This window comes from Mytilus trossulus, chromosome 13, assembly GCF_036588685.1.
Source record: "Mytilus trossulus isolate FHL-02 chromosome 13, PNRI_Mtr1.1.1.hap1, whole genome shotgun sequence".
Lineage (NCBI taxonomy): Eukaryota > Metazoa > Mollusca > Bivalvia > Mytilida > Mytilidae > Mytilus > Mytilus trossulus.
The window spans coordinates 45,601,586-45,621,909 of record NC_086385.1 but is presented as its reverse complement, the minus strand read 5'-3'; the positions used below and the strand labels follow the sequence as shown (position 1 = coordinate 45,621,909).

The 20,324-nt window shown below is 33.9% G+C and overlaps 1 protein-coding gene across 1 annotated transcript; it reads left to right on the top strand.

Moving 5' to 3' along the window:
- The first annotated feature begins 979 nt into the window (after positions 1-979).
- LOC134694418 (hemicentin-1-like) lies at positions 980-13,205 on the top strand. The gene is made up of 7 exons (XM_063555427.1): positions 980-1,269; positions 1,947-2,258; positions 3,159-3,422; positions 6,484-6,789; positions 10,579-10,917; positions 11,494-11,784; positions 12,700-13,205. The coding sequence occupies exons 1-7, from the start codon at positions 1,017-1,019 to the stop codon at positions 13,203-13,205; spliced, it is 2,271 nt and encodes a 756-aa protein (XP_063411497.1). The 5' UTR covers positions 980-1,016.
- The last annotated feature ends 7,119 nt before the right edge of the window (positions 13,206-20,324 follow it).

The window sequence follows — 20,324 nt, the reverse complement described above, 5'->3', positions numbered from 1 at the left end:
CTGTTGTGAGTGATGTCTTCATACCCTGCAATGTTTGGTCTATGTTTTTTATTGATCTGAGTTGTTATATAGTTTGTTCCATTATATTGTGCTGTTACACTACCTTCCCAGGTTGAAGGTTACTCAGTTTTACTCCGCCACATTTTGTATGTGCTGTTCACAGTCAGGTGCCCGTTGTTCAGGGTTTGGCGTTAGTTAATGTCTGTCATATCAATTTTCGTAAAATGTTTTATTGTAAATTGGGCCGTAGGTGTCATGTCGAGGTCTTTTATAGTCAACTATACAGTGTGGATGTTCTCATTGTTGAGTCTGTACGGTTGTCAATGACTGCTTTGCGTGCATACTCATCATTTGAACTGTAGTGGATAGTTGTCTTAGTGAAAAGCAATCTGATTTCCTTATGTGTAAATGGCATGATTGTACAAAAAACCACATATATCGCGGGATTGACAGTTTAGTAATATGATGTCAATGAAAATAATTACTTTTATTTCACTTCAGAAGATGACGATTAGAGTGATTATACGCCTATTCATATATACACTATCAGAAACATTTGGTAAAGTATTATTATAAATTGAATATTATTAACTTATACTAATAATAATATTGACTATAAAAAGCAACAAGCGACAACCACATTTACATGATCCCGGCTTGGGACAGGTTCATACAGAATGCGGCGAAGTTAAACATGGTTTCTGGTGCCAACATGTACAAGTTTTTAACACTACATAAACATAGATAACTGAAGAGTTGGCAACATACGGTAGATGATCCAGAACGGCAATTATTGCTTCACTATAATGAACATGTATTCATCCAGCATGTATCATACAACAGCTCCCTGTTAAATACATTGACAAGATACATTGAGAATGTTACATAATCGCATTATTCGCAAAACAGAATTGAGACTCGATTTTTATTTAAATGAAGATAATAACTTATTTTTTCTTGTTATTTAAGTTTCCTCCAATCAAACAGTATATACCAATCTCGGGTCGTCGGTAGAAATGGTCTGTCCACATCACTTGACGTCGTCGAGAATAGCATGGTTTCGACGGAAAGAAATGTTACAAATATCCGAAGGAGCCAAAATTGGTGTCGATATAGACAAAGGCCGTTTTTCAATATCAGGAGATCATACTATTGGAGACTTCAATCTTCAAATAAATGATGTAATGAAACCAGATTTTGGTCAATACGTTTGCACTGTGGTGATTGAAGACACATCTGTACAAATCATATTTAATCTGGTTTTAAGAAGTATGTACACATGATTATTTTGCTCCCTTGATGAGAGAAGGCACACAAGAGAAAAGAGTCAATCTGAAAATAATAATAATTAATACAAAAGGCAATATACTTGTTTTTGTATAAGAATGAGCACAATGGAACCATAGTCAAGGGTCATGATATGGTTCCTTCTTGGATCAAAATCTTTGAGTAGCAAAAATGATAGAATCTAGATACTAAAATTATTTGCATGTACAAGAGGGGTAGCAGACTCAAATGCTATGACATGTTCATTGTATTGTCGTTTGTTTGCATCTTTAATCTGAATGTATCTAAGACAGCGCTAATTAGTGATAACCGAGAATGGTGAATACTAATGGTTTTTTTTCATAATTAGAACATTTGCTTCTTAGAGGATGTGTTACTGTGTTTCTCTTTTTTTCATTACTATTTGCTTAACGTTGAATGTTAAAGGCAGAATATCTAGACCACATACCTTGTAAGGACCATATTGTATGGGTTCGTTGTTTACCTTTATCGCACAGAGAGCGTTACAGTTTCCTTACACGATGCGTCCTCCTTATGATTGGACGATGCTAGGTATTTGTACATACATAGCCCTTAAATGTTAAGCAAAGTTAAGTGTATTTTGTCATATTGCAATATATAAATTCATTTGAAACGAAAATACTTTTCTTATATTTCAGGTGCTCCGACAGGCCTAAATATATATGTAGTTGATACAAGTAGAAACAAAAACAACACCTTCTTGGAAGCGTCAACAACAGTTACTGCTACCGAAAATGAGACTATAAAACTATATTGCAACATATCTAGTGGAACCCCAAAGGAAACCCTGGAATGGGTCTACAGAGGCAACGTAATAAAAACTGGTGGGCCGGGATCTATACGGCTAATTATGAAATCCACACATACAAACTCTGGACAATACTACTGCCGAGCAAACAGTTCTGTCTTAGACACTCCAATAACAAAATCAATTGAAATGTTGGTACAATGTAAGTAATTTTTTTCCAAAGTGCAATGTAAGAGAAAAGAAACTTTTTCAGCCATTTGTTTATTATTATTAATTGGGAAATCAATATCAATATCAATATCGCCTTCCGATTTTTTCGTCCACCGTACGCGTGTGTCTGGTGCAAGTTTGTTATAAGCACTTCTTTTGAGGTCATTATGACATTGCGTCCATGTTTTGATTCAAATGAAGAGGAAATAAACAATTGGTAATTTTATACAAACAATTGAACTTATATTTCCTGGTGAACTTTTAAATTATATGTACACAGACTTTTTTCAAAACTATTCCAAGGTTGTTATTTTCTGTTTCTGAACTGACTTTTGTAGTTTCCATTAAAATTTTACTTCTATATGAAAATATAAAGATATGGTACGATTGCAACGAGATAACTATCCACCATAGGTAAAATGTAATGTATGTAAGTGTTAACAACCATACGGCTTTCACCAATAAGTAAATCCCTTGTCGTATAGTTGGATATGAAAGGCCCTGCAAAGTAAAATATGAGACAATTCAAAGGAGGAAAACAACGTTACGGTTTAATTAAGGAAACTCGCGGGTATAATTCAACTGATGAGTTAAAAAAAAGATATTTCAATTTTAATGCAAAAAACTGCACTCAACCCGTTCAGTGATGTAACAAAACAACATACGAACAAACAGCACGTGACTTAAATTAAAGGATCTAGGTTCATGAGGTACGAAGCACAAAACTTCTACACGAGTGTTTTGGTTGATTTTACTTTACATACTTTTAAAGTAATACTGAATACTGAATTAAGGTTCGAAATTCTAAAAACTAATCTAAAAAAATATCGGTTTTACAATTGACGAACATTTTGTAAATAACTATGTAAGATGTTTTCATATTACGTTTTAGATAAGCCAAAAGTAACACTGAGCGTAGAAAATGCTGTACGCATTATCGAAGGGAATTCACTCCACGTATATTGCAACGTAGATAGCAGTCCTGAAGTACAAAGTGTATCATGGCTAATACAAAATAATGGCGAGACCATAAAGTACGGAGACGGTCGAGTATTGCATATAACTGTTATTACACGAAGAGACACTGGTCTATACATCTGTAAAGCAACTAATATGGTAGGCTCAACTATGACAGAGACCAGTGTTACCGTTATGTGTAAGTGGTTTCAAATGGGTGTTTTTTTTCGTAGAAATACTGTAACATTCGAAAAAAGCAAGTTGTTATTGTGAAGTTTTTCCTTTTCTGTGCATTTTCTCTATTTTATATTTTGTATTCAATATAAAGCCTAAAGAAGTATCATATGAGCTAAGTCGAATAGAAATCTACCTCATGCAATTGTACCTATGGCCTTTTTAACTTTTTTGGATCCGAGCGTCACTAATGAGTCTTTTGTAGACGAAACGCGCGTCTGGCGTATATACAAAATTAAGTTCTGGTATCTATGATAAGTTAATCAAAAGAGATGTTTCCTACCTGCAATAGGTTAATAACAGATGTAATGATATGCTTCTGTGTAAGGTCGATATCTATCCAACGCAGCTCGTATGTTATTAAAATTATGAGACATTTCGAAAATATCAATAACAAATAAATCTGACTTAGCGGCACCATAGTAATTGTTATGATTTAGTCGTTTTAAAAAATATTTGAATATTCTACCTTAAGAAAAACATACATTATGTAGCATATATTATAGTATGCTAGTAAAGTTACTTTTACTCTGTATGTTGTGTCTACACTGTGTCTAAACCACACCGGCAAAATTTGCTCGGACTCGATGCTATCTAACATCCGGCACAATGACGGAACACCAATAGACAAAAGAAAGGTAGGTTTCTCCTTATTTTTTTATTTTTTTTATGATATCGAAGAATATATATACATATACAACTATTTTCTATTGTGAGATGCAATATTTTCTACAACCGTTCTATCTTAACGGAGAAATAAGTCAAAATGCATGTCAAAATGACGAATTGAGTGAACCCTGCCTCGAAATAGTTTAATTTCTCGTTAAATTGTTCACATTGTACGGAAAGAAAGGTACGGGAAGATAGATATTGACACGGAGATTGCAAATTTATTTATTATGAGCATCTCAATATTTGTAACTCTGTGTATGGAACGAAAGAAATGGGTCATGTCAAAATCAAACTGGCCGGTTTCGTCAATGTATACAACCCGGTTTCGTCATAAATTGCAAAATCCATAACCCGGTTTGGTCAAATAAAAAAATCATAATTGCATTACATTATAACTGATTATTTAACTTCAGCGTTCAAAAGGGGTTTTGTGGGTCCTTCGAAAACAAGTTCGTTCACCGGACAGCGGCTTATTATTTATATGAGTCTCAGATTCAAATAAATAATAGGCAAATTCCTACTCTTATAGAACACAAATATTTTAATTTTACTTTGCATCCCGAAATATTTTAACAGCATATTGAGATTAAAGCTCTCTAAATATGCGTTTTCAATATGAGTTATGGGAAAATATGTTGAACATTTTTGAACTTGAAATTAAAGTTTACGGTCTTAAAAATCGAAACACAGAATTGATATGAGATTTTCTCGCACAAAAGAATGGACACCTTTATAAGTTATCTAATCATTCCACGTATGTTATCTTTTCTACCATCGTTAAAAATAAATCTTCTTAAGTATAAACGTTGATAATAGGACAAATGTATATGCATGCTTAATCGACCTAGAAAATAAATGTAGGATTACAACTACCATGCATTAAAATAAAATTTATTTATCACTATACTGCTATGTACAAATTAGTATGATGTCTCAGGTCATCGATAAAATTCAATAATAATTATTTTGTTAACATTATTAAAAAAACGAGTATGTACTGTCGCCATTGTGTTATGATGATCGTACACTGATGTTGGTCAATATATTTTGACAATATATACGGACAGACGGATAAGTTTATTTCAAGCGAGTCGAACAATATTTTGATTATTTTTTGCTTTACAAAATCTTTAAATACAGGAATCAATAAAGTTTTGGCAACCAAAGGTGGGGTCGGGGCGTGCAACATATATGTCATCTAGATTCGCTTCTTATCTTATAAAGTGTATACCTAATTAAAATATTGAAAGAAATGAGAAAACAGGGACACTCGGGAAATCGGATTATGTCAGTTGGATTATGTTTTTTATAATAAATGCCGAATATCACTGCTATGTTACGGATGCTTAAGTGTGAAAATCTGGCAGGACTGCATGCATGATTTATTTGTGCAGAACAGTATAGACTATAGTCGGGTTTGGGACTGTTCGTCAATGATTGAATGCATAGTGAATATAATATAGTATAGTAAATTAAAATTATGACACAATCAAAACACATACTTTTATTTTTCATCTTTACATACTACTATTATAAACAAAGAAAATATAATAATGTTACAAAATAATTAGATACCAGTGTTTGCTATTGAGTACTTATATTCCATTTAAAATTAGTTTGAAGTTAAGTGAAATAAGGGATACGCCTTTCATTACGAAAATGTGTATTGTCATAATTAACTATGTCCAAAAGTGCCCGTTTAAAATAGATTTTAACACGACAAGTTTACTATACAATAAATATATATATTTAAATTCTCGAAAGACAATGTTCAGATCCGTTCCAAAGTTGCTTTTCATAAATTGTTTGTTAAAAAAAATATAAAAAACCGGGTGATACAATAGACGAAACCGGGTGATTGTGTAAGAACAACATTGACAAAACCGGTTTATTTTAATTAGCTCATAATAACAAAATTTGCAATCTCCGTGTCAATATCTATCTTCCCGTACCTTTCTTTCCGTACAATGTGAACAATTTAACGAGAAATTAAACAATTTCGAGGCAAGGTTCACTCAATTCGTCATTTTGACATGCATTTTGACTTATTTCATCGTTAATATAGAACGTTAGTAGAAAATATTGCATCTCACAATAGAAAATAGTTGTATATGTATATATATTTTTCGATATAAAAAAAAAATAAAAAAAAATAAGGAGAAACCTACCTTTCTTTTGTCTATTGGTGTTCCGTCATTGTGCCGGGTGTTATATACCATCGAGTCCGAGCAAATTGTGCCGGTGTGGTTTAGACTCAGTGGTCTATGCATACAAATTATGTTATAAGAAATAAATTGTTGATTTGGATTTGAAACTAATTGTACAATATATACTTTTGTCTTTTATATTTGAAGATGCACCAGATGTAACCATTGTGTATGAAAATTACACTGTTAACGCAAAATCAAGAAAGCTCATATGCTTACCGAAAGGAATTCCAACAAATTACACATTTTTTCAATGGCAACATAAATCTGAATACGGTGATCATATTCGGTTTCTGGATGGATCACAAGATGGGATTCTCCTACTTCCAAATATCCAAGATTTCAACACACAATACTATGATAATGGAGCTTACATTTGCACTGTTAGTAATGGAATACAAGGTGTTAGTGGGACCAGCAACAGAACAGCTGCTGTGTATTTAAGTATTTCAGGTATGACTATATCAGAAAGATTTCTCAAACTATAAACAGTAATAAAGGGTACCGATCTAAAACTTCTGCTCCTAATTAGTTATCATTTAATTCGCAGTATATGTCCAATATATTTCCACCGCCTTCTCACTATATTCTTCACACCTGTTCTTTCTGATAGTTCACTGTTTGAAATTACACTTGGCCATCTGATGTTAATTATTCGTCTCAAACAGCGTCCTTCGAATCCTCTAATTCGACTTTTTTGGTTGTTCTCCATGTTTCTGAACCGTACAACAGAACTGATCTTACATTGCTCACATACAATCTGATCTTTGTCTTTCTGGATATTTTGTTGTTTTTCCATAACTTTATGTTATTAAGGTTTTTGAATGCAGAAGCTGCTCTGCCAATACGGATGTTAACTTCTTCTTCGATATTTCCGTCTGCATTTACTCTACTACCAAGATAATTAAATGAGTTTACTTGTTCCAGTTCTTTTCCATTCAGTGTTATTGCTTTATTGTTCTTTGTACCTATCTTCATCACCTTAGTTTTCTTTGCATTTATCTTTAGTCCTACTTTTGCTGCCTCTGATGTTACTTTATCTGTCTTTTTCTGCATGTGTTCATGTGTATGAGAAAAGAGGCTGATATCATCAGCACATTCCATGTCCTCCAAAAATGTTGTTAATCCCCACTGTATACCATGATTTTCAGTTGTTGTCTTATTCATTACCCAGTCAATCACCAATATAAAGAGAAAAGGAGATATTAAGCATCCCTGTCTTACTCCAGATGTTATTAAAAACCAATCTGATAGTTTTCCATCATGTCTGAGTGCACATCTAAAACCATCATACATTTCCATAATGATGTTAATTATTTTTTGTAGAACTCCATACATACTCATGATGAACCGGAGTGACTCTCTATGAACGCTATCAAAGGCGTTTTCGAAATCCACATAATTTATATATATGGGTGACCTCCATTCTAGTGCCTGTTCTATAATATTTCTCAGTATGAGGATGTTATCTATACATGCACGGTTTGCTCTAAATCCACTTTGTTCTTCCCGTAGAATGGAATCGATTTTGTCTTTGATTCGTTCTAAAACTATTCTACAAAGTATCTTACCAGGCACTGATAGTAAAGTAATTCCACGCCAGTTGTTACAATCTGTAAGGTTACCTTTCTTTGGTAGTTTTATGATGATACCATCTTTCCACTGGGTAGGTAGTATTTCTTTTTCTCATATTTCATTCAGCAAATCACGTAGGATGTTCACGTTGAGATTAATGTCTGATTTTAGTACTTCTGCTGGTATGCCATCTACCCCAGGAGCTTTGTTGTTTTTAGTATTTTAATGGCTGCTTTGATCTCATCATCTGTTATGGTTCTCATTTATATTTATATTGGTGGTGGAGCTTCATCTGTCCTGTCAACTAAGATTTCTGGTTCAGGCCCATTCAACACCTCTTCAAAATGCTCTTTCCATCTTTCCAGTTGTTTCTCAAATTTGCATTTTGTATGACCATCTTTATCTTTGATGTGAGTACTGTTGGTATTTACTCTGCCACTAAGCTGTTTTGTAATGTTATATAGCTTTCTCATATCTCCAACTTTCGATGCATTTTCAGCCTCTTCTGCAATCTTATCTATTAATGCCTTTTTGTCTGCCTTATCATTCTTTTTCACTTCTTTGTCCTTACTATTGTATAGATCTTCTGTTCTCTCTTGTTGTTTTCCTGTTGCTTGGTTGATTTTTGATTTTAACAGTTTTCTTCCCATAATTAGAGCCCAGGTTTTATCAGATATCCATTCCTTTCTTTTTTTATTCTTGTAACCTAAGATGTCTTCACTTGTTTTTAAATAAATTTCACTCATATGTTGCCATTTGGAGTTTATGTCAATCTCATTTTCTTCAAGTTGTAAAACCTCAAATCTGTTCTTCAGTTCTATATTGAAGTTTTGTTGTATTTCAGGTTGTTTAAGTTTTCCAAAGTCTATGATCTTGCTTGGTGTTTTGCATTTATTCTTTCTTAATTTTAGTCTGATCTTTCCAATGACTAGGTGATGATCGCTGTATACATCTGCAGCTCTTTTCACTTTCACATTTAATAATGATGACCTCCATTTCTTATTAATCAGTATGTGATCGATTTGGTTTTTCACTTTCCCATTTGGAGACACCCATGTGGCTTTATGTATGTTTTTATGTTCAAAGATTGTTCCCCCAATTATCAGATTGTTCATAGTACACATCTCCACTAATATTTCACCATTGTTGTTAATTTCTCCAAGCCCATGTTTTCCCCTCACTTCTTCTGAACCTATGTTAGTTGAACCTACTTTTGCATTAAAATCTCCAATGATGGTAAGTACATCATGCTTTGGTGTATCCATTATGATCTGATTTAATTTATCATAAAAAATCTCTTTCTCATTATCTGTATAATCATTTGTTGGGGCATAGCATTGGATAACGGTCATGTGTCCATAACTGGTCTTCATTCGTATTTTTATATTGCTATCCATTCTACAACAGACTTGCTTGCTCTCTTACTCAATAGAATAGCTACTCCTTCCTGGTGTTTACCATCTGTACGTCCTGAATAATAAATGTCTGTACCTGAATTGTGTTTAAATTTTCCTGAATCAGTCCATCTGAATTCACTAATACCCAATATATCAAGCTTGTATCTCTTCATTTCCTTAATTGTTTGATCAGTTCTGTTTCGTTCATAGTTCTAACATACCAACAACCAAATTTTAACGTTTGTTTAGGAGACAGAATAGAGTTTCTCGGAGTCTTGTCGCTCGTCATAGGCTGCTTTCCTGCAGAGGTTTCTATCTGTCTTCACCGAACTAATTGATTTCCCCTTGTTTCTGTTTCTGCAGCATAAGTTTCTTTCCGTGTCTGAGTAGCTAGCCCAGCGCACAACCCCCTTACCAGGAGGGCCAGGGATTTATTCATCAAGGTTTCCTTCCTCTAGATGAGTCGCTAGCGAAAGCTGATGACTCCCATCTTGCTATTGGTTTTATATCCTTCTCTTAGATGAACTGCCTTAACAGAGCTATGATCTTCATCTGAACAACTATATACCCATAGCTGGGGTAAGGTTGATGAGTGCTAGGGCATGTCCAATCGCCGGTGGGCCTACACACTTCATCTCTGGTGCCCTTGCTGCTCCGAGATCCTCTACAATAATGCCTAGGATGCTAGCTCCTAGTTACCGTGTGTTGTCGCAAGGAGGCATTGTAGAAGTCTTGAATAATGCAGAGGCTATGTACTGGCAAAAAGACTTACTCACTCGGCTTTCTTTTCACCTGCAAAAGCAGGCTAGCCAGCGGTGATAGAGAACCTATGGTTCTAACCACAATGGACGCATGCACAATCCTGTGGACAAACCACCAACACACACATAGAATAAAATTGAGAATGAAAATGGGGAATGTGTAACTATCCAAAGAGTAGAAAAGAACTTTATTAAAAGAATCCTTCAAGCCAAGTTGTTATCTTGACAAACATATAGCCAGTGACAGTGTTGTAGGAATGTTCTTAAACTTTCGAGGAGCAAACTTCTAAAATTGAAAAAAACCATAACAAATTCGTCTAATTCGTCTAAACGTCTGTTCCTTGTCGGTGTACTGTTTCAAAACGTGGGAGCGCATTGGTGACCATTTGTTATTCATATTCATATAGTTGGCTTTATATACGTACAAGTGAATGCTTTTTTCTACGAAAGCTTTAAAACAAATGATTATAGTTTTTATAGTTTAAATTTTGAATTAATTGATTTTTCAGGTAAACCCATGTTCGTTGAGGACAACAGACGATTCTTCTATGGAGTAATAAATGAATCCGTTGTTATAATAATCAACATTTTCAGTAATCCAAAATATTCGGATATTTTCATTCATAAACAAAATGGCGAACAACTCATAAGCGATAATTCCAATATCAAAATGATTGAAGAACATACTTTTGTGAATGATACTTTCTATAATTCAAATGTACGAGTCAAAGGTTACAGAATGACGGTGAAAATAGCAAAATTAAGACCGGAGATGATTCAAAATTATACACTGAATTTACAAAACGAATTCAGACAAAACCATTACGATATATCACTTTTTCGTGCAAGTAAGTTAGTTTACATTTTAGCTGTAATATATAATCAATGTGTATCTTCAACCTTTATGAAAGAGAAAAATTATCTGTTTAATTATTCTAATAAACTGCTAGTCGACATGTACACTGGTCACCTCCTAATACCGTATTAAATATTGTGTGTACATTGTACATATATGGAAAAAAATACATGCGACTAGTCCCTTCCGATATCGACTTTTTAAGTACCGCGTATGCGTGACGAAATGGACATAATTAATTTAGTCACTATTTAAAAGACCTCGCCACTGTTCATATAAAAACAACAAGACACGATAATTTGGCCAACGTGACAATTCTCAGAAATGAAATAGTTTAAAAGAACTCCACCGAAACCCGAGCTGAACAGATGTGCAAAGGTTGAGTCAACGGTTCTTAGTATGAGTGCTCCTGGTGCTCGAAGGTCAATCCACAAAAGCGCTACGGACGAACGAAAATTGTTTGTTTTTAAAGTGTGAATTCAATATACCTGTAAAATAAATTGAAAGGTTCTTTTTTTTATTAGTTGTAAAACATATTCCTTCATAACTTTGCATATTGTTCCACCAGGTGTCCCTAGAATTCCAATGAATTTATCATTGTCAACAAAGGAAGGAAATATTCTGGTAGATTGGATATGTAACTTCAATGGTGGGCTAAAACAGAAGTTTTTCATCGAGTTTCGAGAAAGTAATTCAAAGAAATGGACAGTTGTTCAGTCACTGAACAGGACAGAAGGTGATATGTTATCTTGGACAATAGAAAGGCTCCAAACGAAGACTATATATTACTTCCGAATGTTCGCTCAAAACAGACTAGGTCGAAGCAGCAGTACGAAAGAAACGTCAATTATCTTAGGCAGTAAGTGTACATCTTTATTGTTATTTTGCAATTTATATCACGATTGTAAAAAAATACAATAAACGGAATCATTTATCAATAAAAAAAAATACGATGTTGCGTCAATATCAATAACACAACAATAGATATAGGAAGGTAATTATGCTATGATAGTCACTGACAAAACTATCCAACATGATGGTAGCTATAGATCATATGAAGGCATTCAAAGATGTTCAAAATCTATACCGTATACTAACTATAATGACCTCAACGTGACAAAATGTAAACCAGCTAAAGCGAGAAAAAAATCAAAAATCAAAAATGTTAGACAGCAACAAAAAGCATCCGCTGACATACAAGCTACTGACTCGGAGCAGGAATGGATTAAACAGAAACAATAAGGTATTGGCCACCAAAACCTAATTATCAAGACAACAGGCGAAGACATTTCATATGTTCTTCTGTGTGTGTTTAACGCACAAGGTGTCATTTTCAGTGTGTTTTCGTGTGTGTGTGTAAATTGGGAAAACTCAAGAAGAGCTCTCAAAAATCCAATAATACTTTATGAGAGTGCTTGGATGGGTTTACAGAAGAGATAAGGCACGGACCTAAGGCCAACTAATATACAAACTAAAATAAAAATAGACCAAAAAAATTAAGAATATCGATAAACAAATTAAGAATAGGAAAATGGCCAAATAAATTTGAGAATATAGGAATGGAGAACCCAATCCATACCCGTGAACCCAATTCATACCTTCTTAGAAATTGGAGATCAAGAGAAATCGATGATTATATGAATTGTAAATCAAACAAAAATATACAAGCCCAGTTTAGCTAGTTTATTTTAATTTAATACTGCCAGGTGTTTAAGTTGTTGTTCATTTAGTCATATAATTTTTGTACGTAAATGGTTTAATCCATTTATTTTAGATGAAAAACTGGAAAGCACTTTATCAGTATTCTCAGCAATACCAGTCGCCGTTTCTACTGCTATCATTTTATTCATGATCCTTCTTGTGGTATCAGTAATTGTATTGTGGAAACAAATGGTCAAGCTACATAATAGAGTAGATTCACCATTGGAACACGAAGAAGATAATCATTATGTTGAAATAGAACCAAACGGGATGAGAGAATTAAGTTTAAACCAAATTAGAAACACACAGCATGGCCAAAAGGTCCAGGAACACGTTCTTGAAGGTGATCAAGACAGACGGTCATTAGACAACGTCTCATCATCAAGTACGGATACCGATAGTAAAGACCACATATCTCTAACCAGTGGAATTAGCGGAAATACTACGAATCCGAAAGACATTTATGCACGGCGGTATGATGCTATTTCCATTAGAAATGACACGTTTCAATCTGAACACATGAGTCAATATGACAGCTTAAACCGAGTCGATCAATATGAACATGATGAAGATATCTAAAGAAAAAATCAGAATTGTTAGAAATCAGAGAACAAAACGCGGGATCACTGTAAACACCACGGGCATCATTGTAAATATTACGGCCATCATTGTAAATATTACGGTCATCATTGTAAATATCACGAGCTCATTGTAAATATCACGGGCATCATTGTAAATATTACGGACATCATTGTAAATATCACGGGCATCATTGTAAATATTACGGATATCATTGTAAATATCACGGGCATCGTTGTAAATATCACGCGCATCATTGTAAATATAACGGAATTTGATGAGACTGTACCTGGAATATGACAGTTTTTGTCCATTCGTTTTTTATGTGTTTTGTTATTTGATTTTACCATGTGATTATGGATTTTCCGTTTGGATTTTCCTCTGAGTTTAGTATTTTAGATTTTACTTTTCACTCGTCGAAACTTACCTATTTTTTACCGTCCGGCTACATCTGCAGCAGATTATCTAGACAATTGCCTAAAAACAATGATTCCACAGTCTCAAATTTGATACATAGTCTTAGAATACAAAGTTAGTCATTATTTTTCTAGCAAAATTATACATTGTCATTAAATAATTGTATGCAAGTCAACTCATAATAGTGAGAGTTGTCGACTGAAAAGTTAATAAAACATGTATCACAAAAAATAATTTATCTTGAAGTCGCTTTTCAAGTTTGCCAATAAACCTCTGTTAAAGGTCGATTAGGAACAAAGCGATTTCGAAAAAGAGGGGTAATTTCGGCTTCCTACAGTGAAGTATCTATTCATATATATGTAGCGACATTTCAGAAGCGTGTACATATGAAGTAAATATACATTTATTTCTCTCCCGAGAAGAACTGTTCGAGATCGGCTTATCGCTACTGGTAATCGTGCGATAAGACCATTTCGGGGACCTTTGCCTACGAACAGACACACAGTTGCCCGTTACCAATATATTGCAGAGCTCGCCAAAGTTGGAAATTAGCATCGTGGAGGAAGATCCATTGTTCCAATGGAATGAGGTTTTTCTTTCTTGGCCAGATCATAGCCCGAACTTGAACCATATAGAGCATATATGGGACACTATTGGGCGTAAAGTGCACACAAGGACACCATTGTTCAAACATGTCATGAAATAAATAATACCCTTGGTCAGGAATGGTTGCTGCTACCTTAGCAACAAATTAGTCGACTTATGGAAGGAATCAGAATACGTTAAGATGCGGTTATCCATTTGAATGGAGGCTGCGCACAAAGTACTAATTCTTTGGCGTACACTTTACTTTTTTTAAATAACGAAACAAATTTTAAATTTTAAATTAAGAAATGCAACACTCATTTTGACAATTGTCAGAAAATATAGTAAATACTCATCCCATATTATATATTTCGATAATAAGCTTTGTATGATATGGAGAGGTACATGTATATATCGCCACTCTTCATGCACAACGATTTCATTTTCACTATAGCCTTTTCACAACTTTAGAACTTCATTTAAACGAACAACCCCATTCATCGATATTTTTTATTTACTTTGTGGTCTTGTTGATACTAAAGAAGTATGTCCGATATGTAACAACCGCGGGTGCATAATGTTGCATCTATCACTAAAACACAAAGCAAACAAACAAATTGATTTTGAAAGACAAAAAAAAATATTGAAATTTTATATAATTTTATATTTAAATCTATAAATTTTGCTATATTACCATTTTCCTAAATCTGACCACGGTGGAGACTATTCATTTTTGTCTAAAAATAGCTTTGGCACATTTATAGTTACATCAACGCATATATTTAGTAATGTTGTAATCATGTATAATATGAAACATATCATTCATGCGAATTATCGAGGATTTTACACGGTTTCCAAGAGCACACACACCCCTGTAAAGTTATTAATATCAAGCCTATAGTATGTTACAATGTATGTCTGCCACGCATGTTTTTGACGTTTTGTCAACATGTTTGTCCTCATTTTTGACTTTGTAAAATATGATAAAACTATTTATTTTGTTTTTTCGGAATAGTAATTATCTTTCTAGTCTACGGTTATAAATTCTATATAGCTTAACTGTTTTGATTTTATAGAAAAGCAGTTTATTAGCGTGAACTGGTTGATTTCACGGTATTGACGCAATAACGTGCGAAACCAATCTCTGGCGCAGGGTTCATATCCGTTCCATACATGCTCTGCAATACTGCACTTGATATGACCTGTGCCATACATTGTCCGACCCCATGAGGAATGGCCGACAAGCATTCGGTATTAAATATTGAATGTAGTGTTACAAAGTATTGAACGGAACGGATATGTGATCTCTGCGCCGGAGATTGGTGCGTAACGTCTAGTGGAGCTGTCAGAAAACCTAGAATAACAACGTTAAATAATTCAATTGAAAAAAAGCAACCGGCATGACGGACAGATTTATAAAAAAAAATCCAATTAACATTAACTTATCATAATATTACTGATGTCAATAAATAACAAGTCTCCTAACTTGGACAGGTCAAAGTTGAAACATAGAATGTGGTGGGGTAATACACATGTGTGGGTTCCTAACCCTCTAACCGGTGAAGCGATGTCACAGCATAATATAAGAAAAAAACATAAATATTAATTTCATATGGCTTGATTCATTAGATTGGCATCCAGCATAAAACAAAATTCTCATAGAAAAAGGACACGAAGTATCAATCTTAGAGTGTTTTTTATTTAGTATATACGTACAAAGGTCTAGTGAAAAGCCAGTAATAACCTTAACGGTACCAATGTTCCTACACACACCAGATGCGCATTTCGACTATACATGTCTTTCAGTGATGTTCGTGGCAAAAATATTTGAAATCCAAAGCTAATATAAAAGATGAAGAGTAACATATGTATCACATTAATTCCTCTCATGTTAATTTTGTTGTTAATATTCGTTGCTCTTAATTCTTTTGTAAATTTTCAAAAACCCGTTGTCGTCCCTTTCATTTCAAGTGTTTTCTATGGTGAAAATGATTAAGTTTTCTTTCGTGCAATGTTGTCAGCCCTTTTATTTTCAGTGTACTATATGGTGGAAATGATTAAGTTTTCTTTCGTGCAATGTTGTCGGCCCTTTTATTTCCAGGGTTTTATATGGTGGTAATGAGTCAGTTTTCTTTCGTGCAATGTTGTCGGCCCTTTTATTTCCAGGGTTCTATATGGTGGTAATGAGTCAGTTTTCTTTCGTGCAATGTTGTCGGCCCTTTTATTTCCGGGGTTCTTTATGGTGGTAATGAGTCAGTTTTCTTTCGTGCAATGTTGTCGGCCCTTTTATTTCCAGGGTTCTATATGGTGGTAATGAGTCAGTTTTCTTTCGTGCAATGGTGTCGGCCTTTTCCAGTATTTAACAATCGTTTATCTTATATATTCTGAACAGCTAGTGTAACCTTTTCAGAGAATAACACAATTTAAAATAAAAAGATGTGGTATGTTTGAAAACGAGACAACTATCGACCAGAGCCATATGACAGACGAAAGCATGCATATGTCACCATACAGCCCTCGACAATGAAAAAATATCTACCCACTCATAGTAAGCTCTAAAAGGTCCCGACCTAAATCAATTTCAGCGAGAAAATAATCAAGTCATCCTGTTGCTGTAAAGAGGTCATAACAGTTGTGTTTATGAGTGAAATGGTTTTAAAGAAAGGATTTTATTGTAATCCAAATGTAGGTTACTGAGCTACATTTATGTACGTCATTTTGATTTTTTTCTCTTTTAATATTGTTTATAACTTTGGAATTATTATAAAAGTAGCAAACATTCATCTGCCTCGTAACCTTTTAATGCTATGTAGAAGTCATCAATTGTGTATAACTAGTTGATAAAAACGTTAGTAACATTTTTCTGCACTGAGACGAGAGACCATAAATATTCTTGTAACATTCGAAAAAAAAAAGTACAATATCTAACTTTAATTTGAGCAATATATTATTTCGAAGGTATGCTGCAAAAGAACATGTAATGACTTTTAATATACTTTGTATGACGTCACACTGAATAATGCTGATAATGGAACGTTGTTAATATAAAAAAGAAGATGTGGTATGATTGTCAATGATAAAACCGTCCACAAGAGACCAAAATGACACAGAAATTAACAACTATAGGTCACCGTACGGCCTTCAACAATGAGCAAAGCCCATACCACATAGTCAGCTATAAAAGGCCCCGAAATGACAATATGTAAAACAATACAAACGAGTAAACTAACGGCCTTACTTATATAAAAAAAAATGAACGAAAAACAAATATGTTACACATCTTCAAACGACAACCAATGATCTTATTACAGTGTTGTATTGGTAACCTTTTAAAATGAGTTTACTTAAGGAGCGATACGTGTACTAGGATCATTTCTAATTTCCGGGCACGGTTAACAACTTTTCCGTGAAAATAAGGATGTGCTATCCTGTTTGAAATCAGTAATTTATGGAAACGATATCCCTGGTTTAATAATTTACGAGTAATACATAGATTGCGTTCGTTAAAATCAAAAACGTCACAACAGACATGGGCATAGCGAAAGAGCTGTGAAATATAAACACCGTCAGATGGTGCCAAAGGAACATCTCCATACTTTTTATACATGTATCTTAGACATATAATTTTACAAAAACATGAAATAATTCACACACATGTATACATGATTTTTGTACATTTCACATTGTCTTGTTATATTCTTAAAGGTGGCATCTTATCATCCATAATTTTCATCCAGAATTTTGTGCTTAGAACAAAAGCCACTTTTAATTTTCATTTGATATTACAGTAGAGAGCATTAGAACACAGTTTGAACTTTTAATTAATACATTTTCTTAAATATATGTTACAGTAGTCACCGTGTATATATGAAACAGAAGATGTAGTATGATTGTCAATGAGACAAATCTCTACAAGAGATCAAATGACACAGATACTAACAACTACATGTCACCGTACGGCCTTTAAAAATGAGCAAAGCCAATACCGCATAGTCATCTATAAAGGGACCCAAAAAGACAAATGTATAGCCATTCAAACGAGAAAAACAGCGACCTAATTTATGTACAAAATTTGAACGAAAAACAAAAAATACATCAACAAACGACAACCACTGATTTACAGGCTCCTGACTTGGGACAGGCATATACAGACAGAATGTGACGGGGTTAAACATATTAGCGGGATCCCAACGCTCCCCAAACCTGATATATGTATTAATACAGATCAATGTCGTTTTAAAAAAGATTAATTTTATTTCAAAGACCACATGAAAGTTGTATCTGTAAGAAAATGAAATATCAATCCTTCTAACCAAATCATATACTTTATTGATATTATGTAATAATTTAATTTTGGATGTAACACGTCTTCTGATTGGCTGACGTTATTTTGTTATGAGCCCATAGACATAATTTAGTCATGTGACCGTGACGTCATCAACGTTTTTTTTATGGTTTTCTACGGTGTAAAATGGAATTAAGAATTAAATTATAAGAAATGACTGTAATATGTTTTTCTGTCTATTCGAAATAACATAAAAAATGTGGTGCACACTGTTAAATAACCCGCTACGCGCGTTATTCAGTGTGCAACAAGTTTTTTATGTTATTTCTTCATGATAGAAAAAAATATTACAGTCATTCCTTAAAGATATCCAATCGTAGTACTTCTTTATCGTAGAAAACATCGTAAGTTCGGAACAAATCTTATCTAAATAGTTTTATATCAGTAGTGAAAAGTTATCCTAACGTTACTGCGTTAAAGTAAGAATGACGATTAGCAGAGTGAATATTACAAAAACAGGTGGTACCTTACACTACAGGGAGATAACTCTGTAACATCAGCTTAACGTTTTAATTACGTTGTGCTGTAAAGAGAGTATTAAGCTTCTCCGTGATCAAAATTGGTGTTTGTCAAACTGCTATATAATCAATTAATGTTGATGTCAAATAGTTGACGCATCTGTCTAATCCAATGTTTCTGTGTTTTTTCTCGAATGCACGAACACAGAAAGAGAATTAAGAGGGAGCCATATCTCTTGCACGTTTTAGACATCTTTGTAGATTTCTAAAAAGACCAGGCTGATGCCGCTACAAGGCAGCACTCGCACAGTGGAAAGAGATTGTGAATACATATCAAATTGAAATTCAGTGTACATTTTTCTATCTAACAGAATGTACCATCAGCGTGTGTAATGGAAAAACCTAAATGTTATAAGCTGTGTTTCTTTATTTGCCAATATTACATGCACTTGCCGCTGTTTTCTGACTAATTAAACACACCACTTCATGCTTATTCACAAATAATATACAGCATGATCGATCTTCTGAGAAACATTATGTATTGGTCAGTTGTGATACATGTATAGATGAGAATAAAGTAACAGCTAGTTGTCTTATAGATGAGTATGAGGTATCATGTTGTTTTATAGAGTTGGAATTAAGTAACGTTTTGCTTTGGAATTCATAACTGTCAACCTTTAAATATATTGTATATACATGTACTTTTATATGATAAAATTGTGAACATTAAGCAGACTTCATTATACATATTTTTTATACAGTATACATATTCCGGGTTCGGGAGTTTTTCGCTACATTAAAGACTCATTGGTGGCCTTTGGCTGTTGTCTGATCTATGGTCGGTTTGTTGTCGCTTTGGCACATTCCCCATTTCCTTTCTCAATTTAATTCGTAATACATGCAGACAGTTCTTATAGTGAGCTTACGAAGAAACTTTACTATGTAGCTAGTTCCCTATGTTAACGGGCAACATAGATCATTACTATCCCGGATACATAGATAATGTAAGTGCCAAAGCATATACAAAATGCATGATAGCGTAAAGTGTTGGGTTTAATTCGATCGAAAGATGTTGACAAGTTTTGACAATGTGAATTGCTATACTGCTTTCGTACCAAAATTCGTGTAGCCATTTGCAAACGCATTATATAGTATCAAGATAAGAACGAAGATTCATTGACATGTTATGATTAAATAAATTTAATAACCAGTGGACGAAACTGTGCATTCGTTGTGCCTTGAACACAGCAGTACTGTATTGCATCGTAGACTAGATCGTTATCAAAGTTGTTTTTTGTTATGTATAGTATTCAC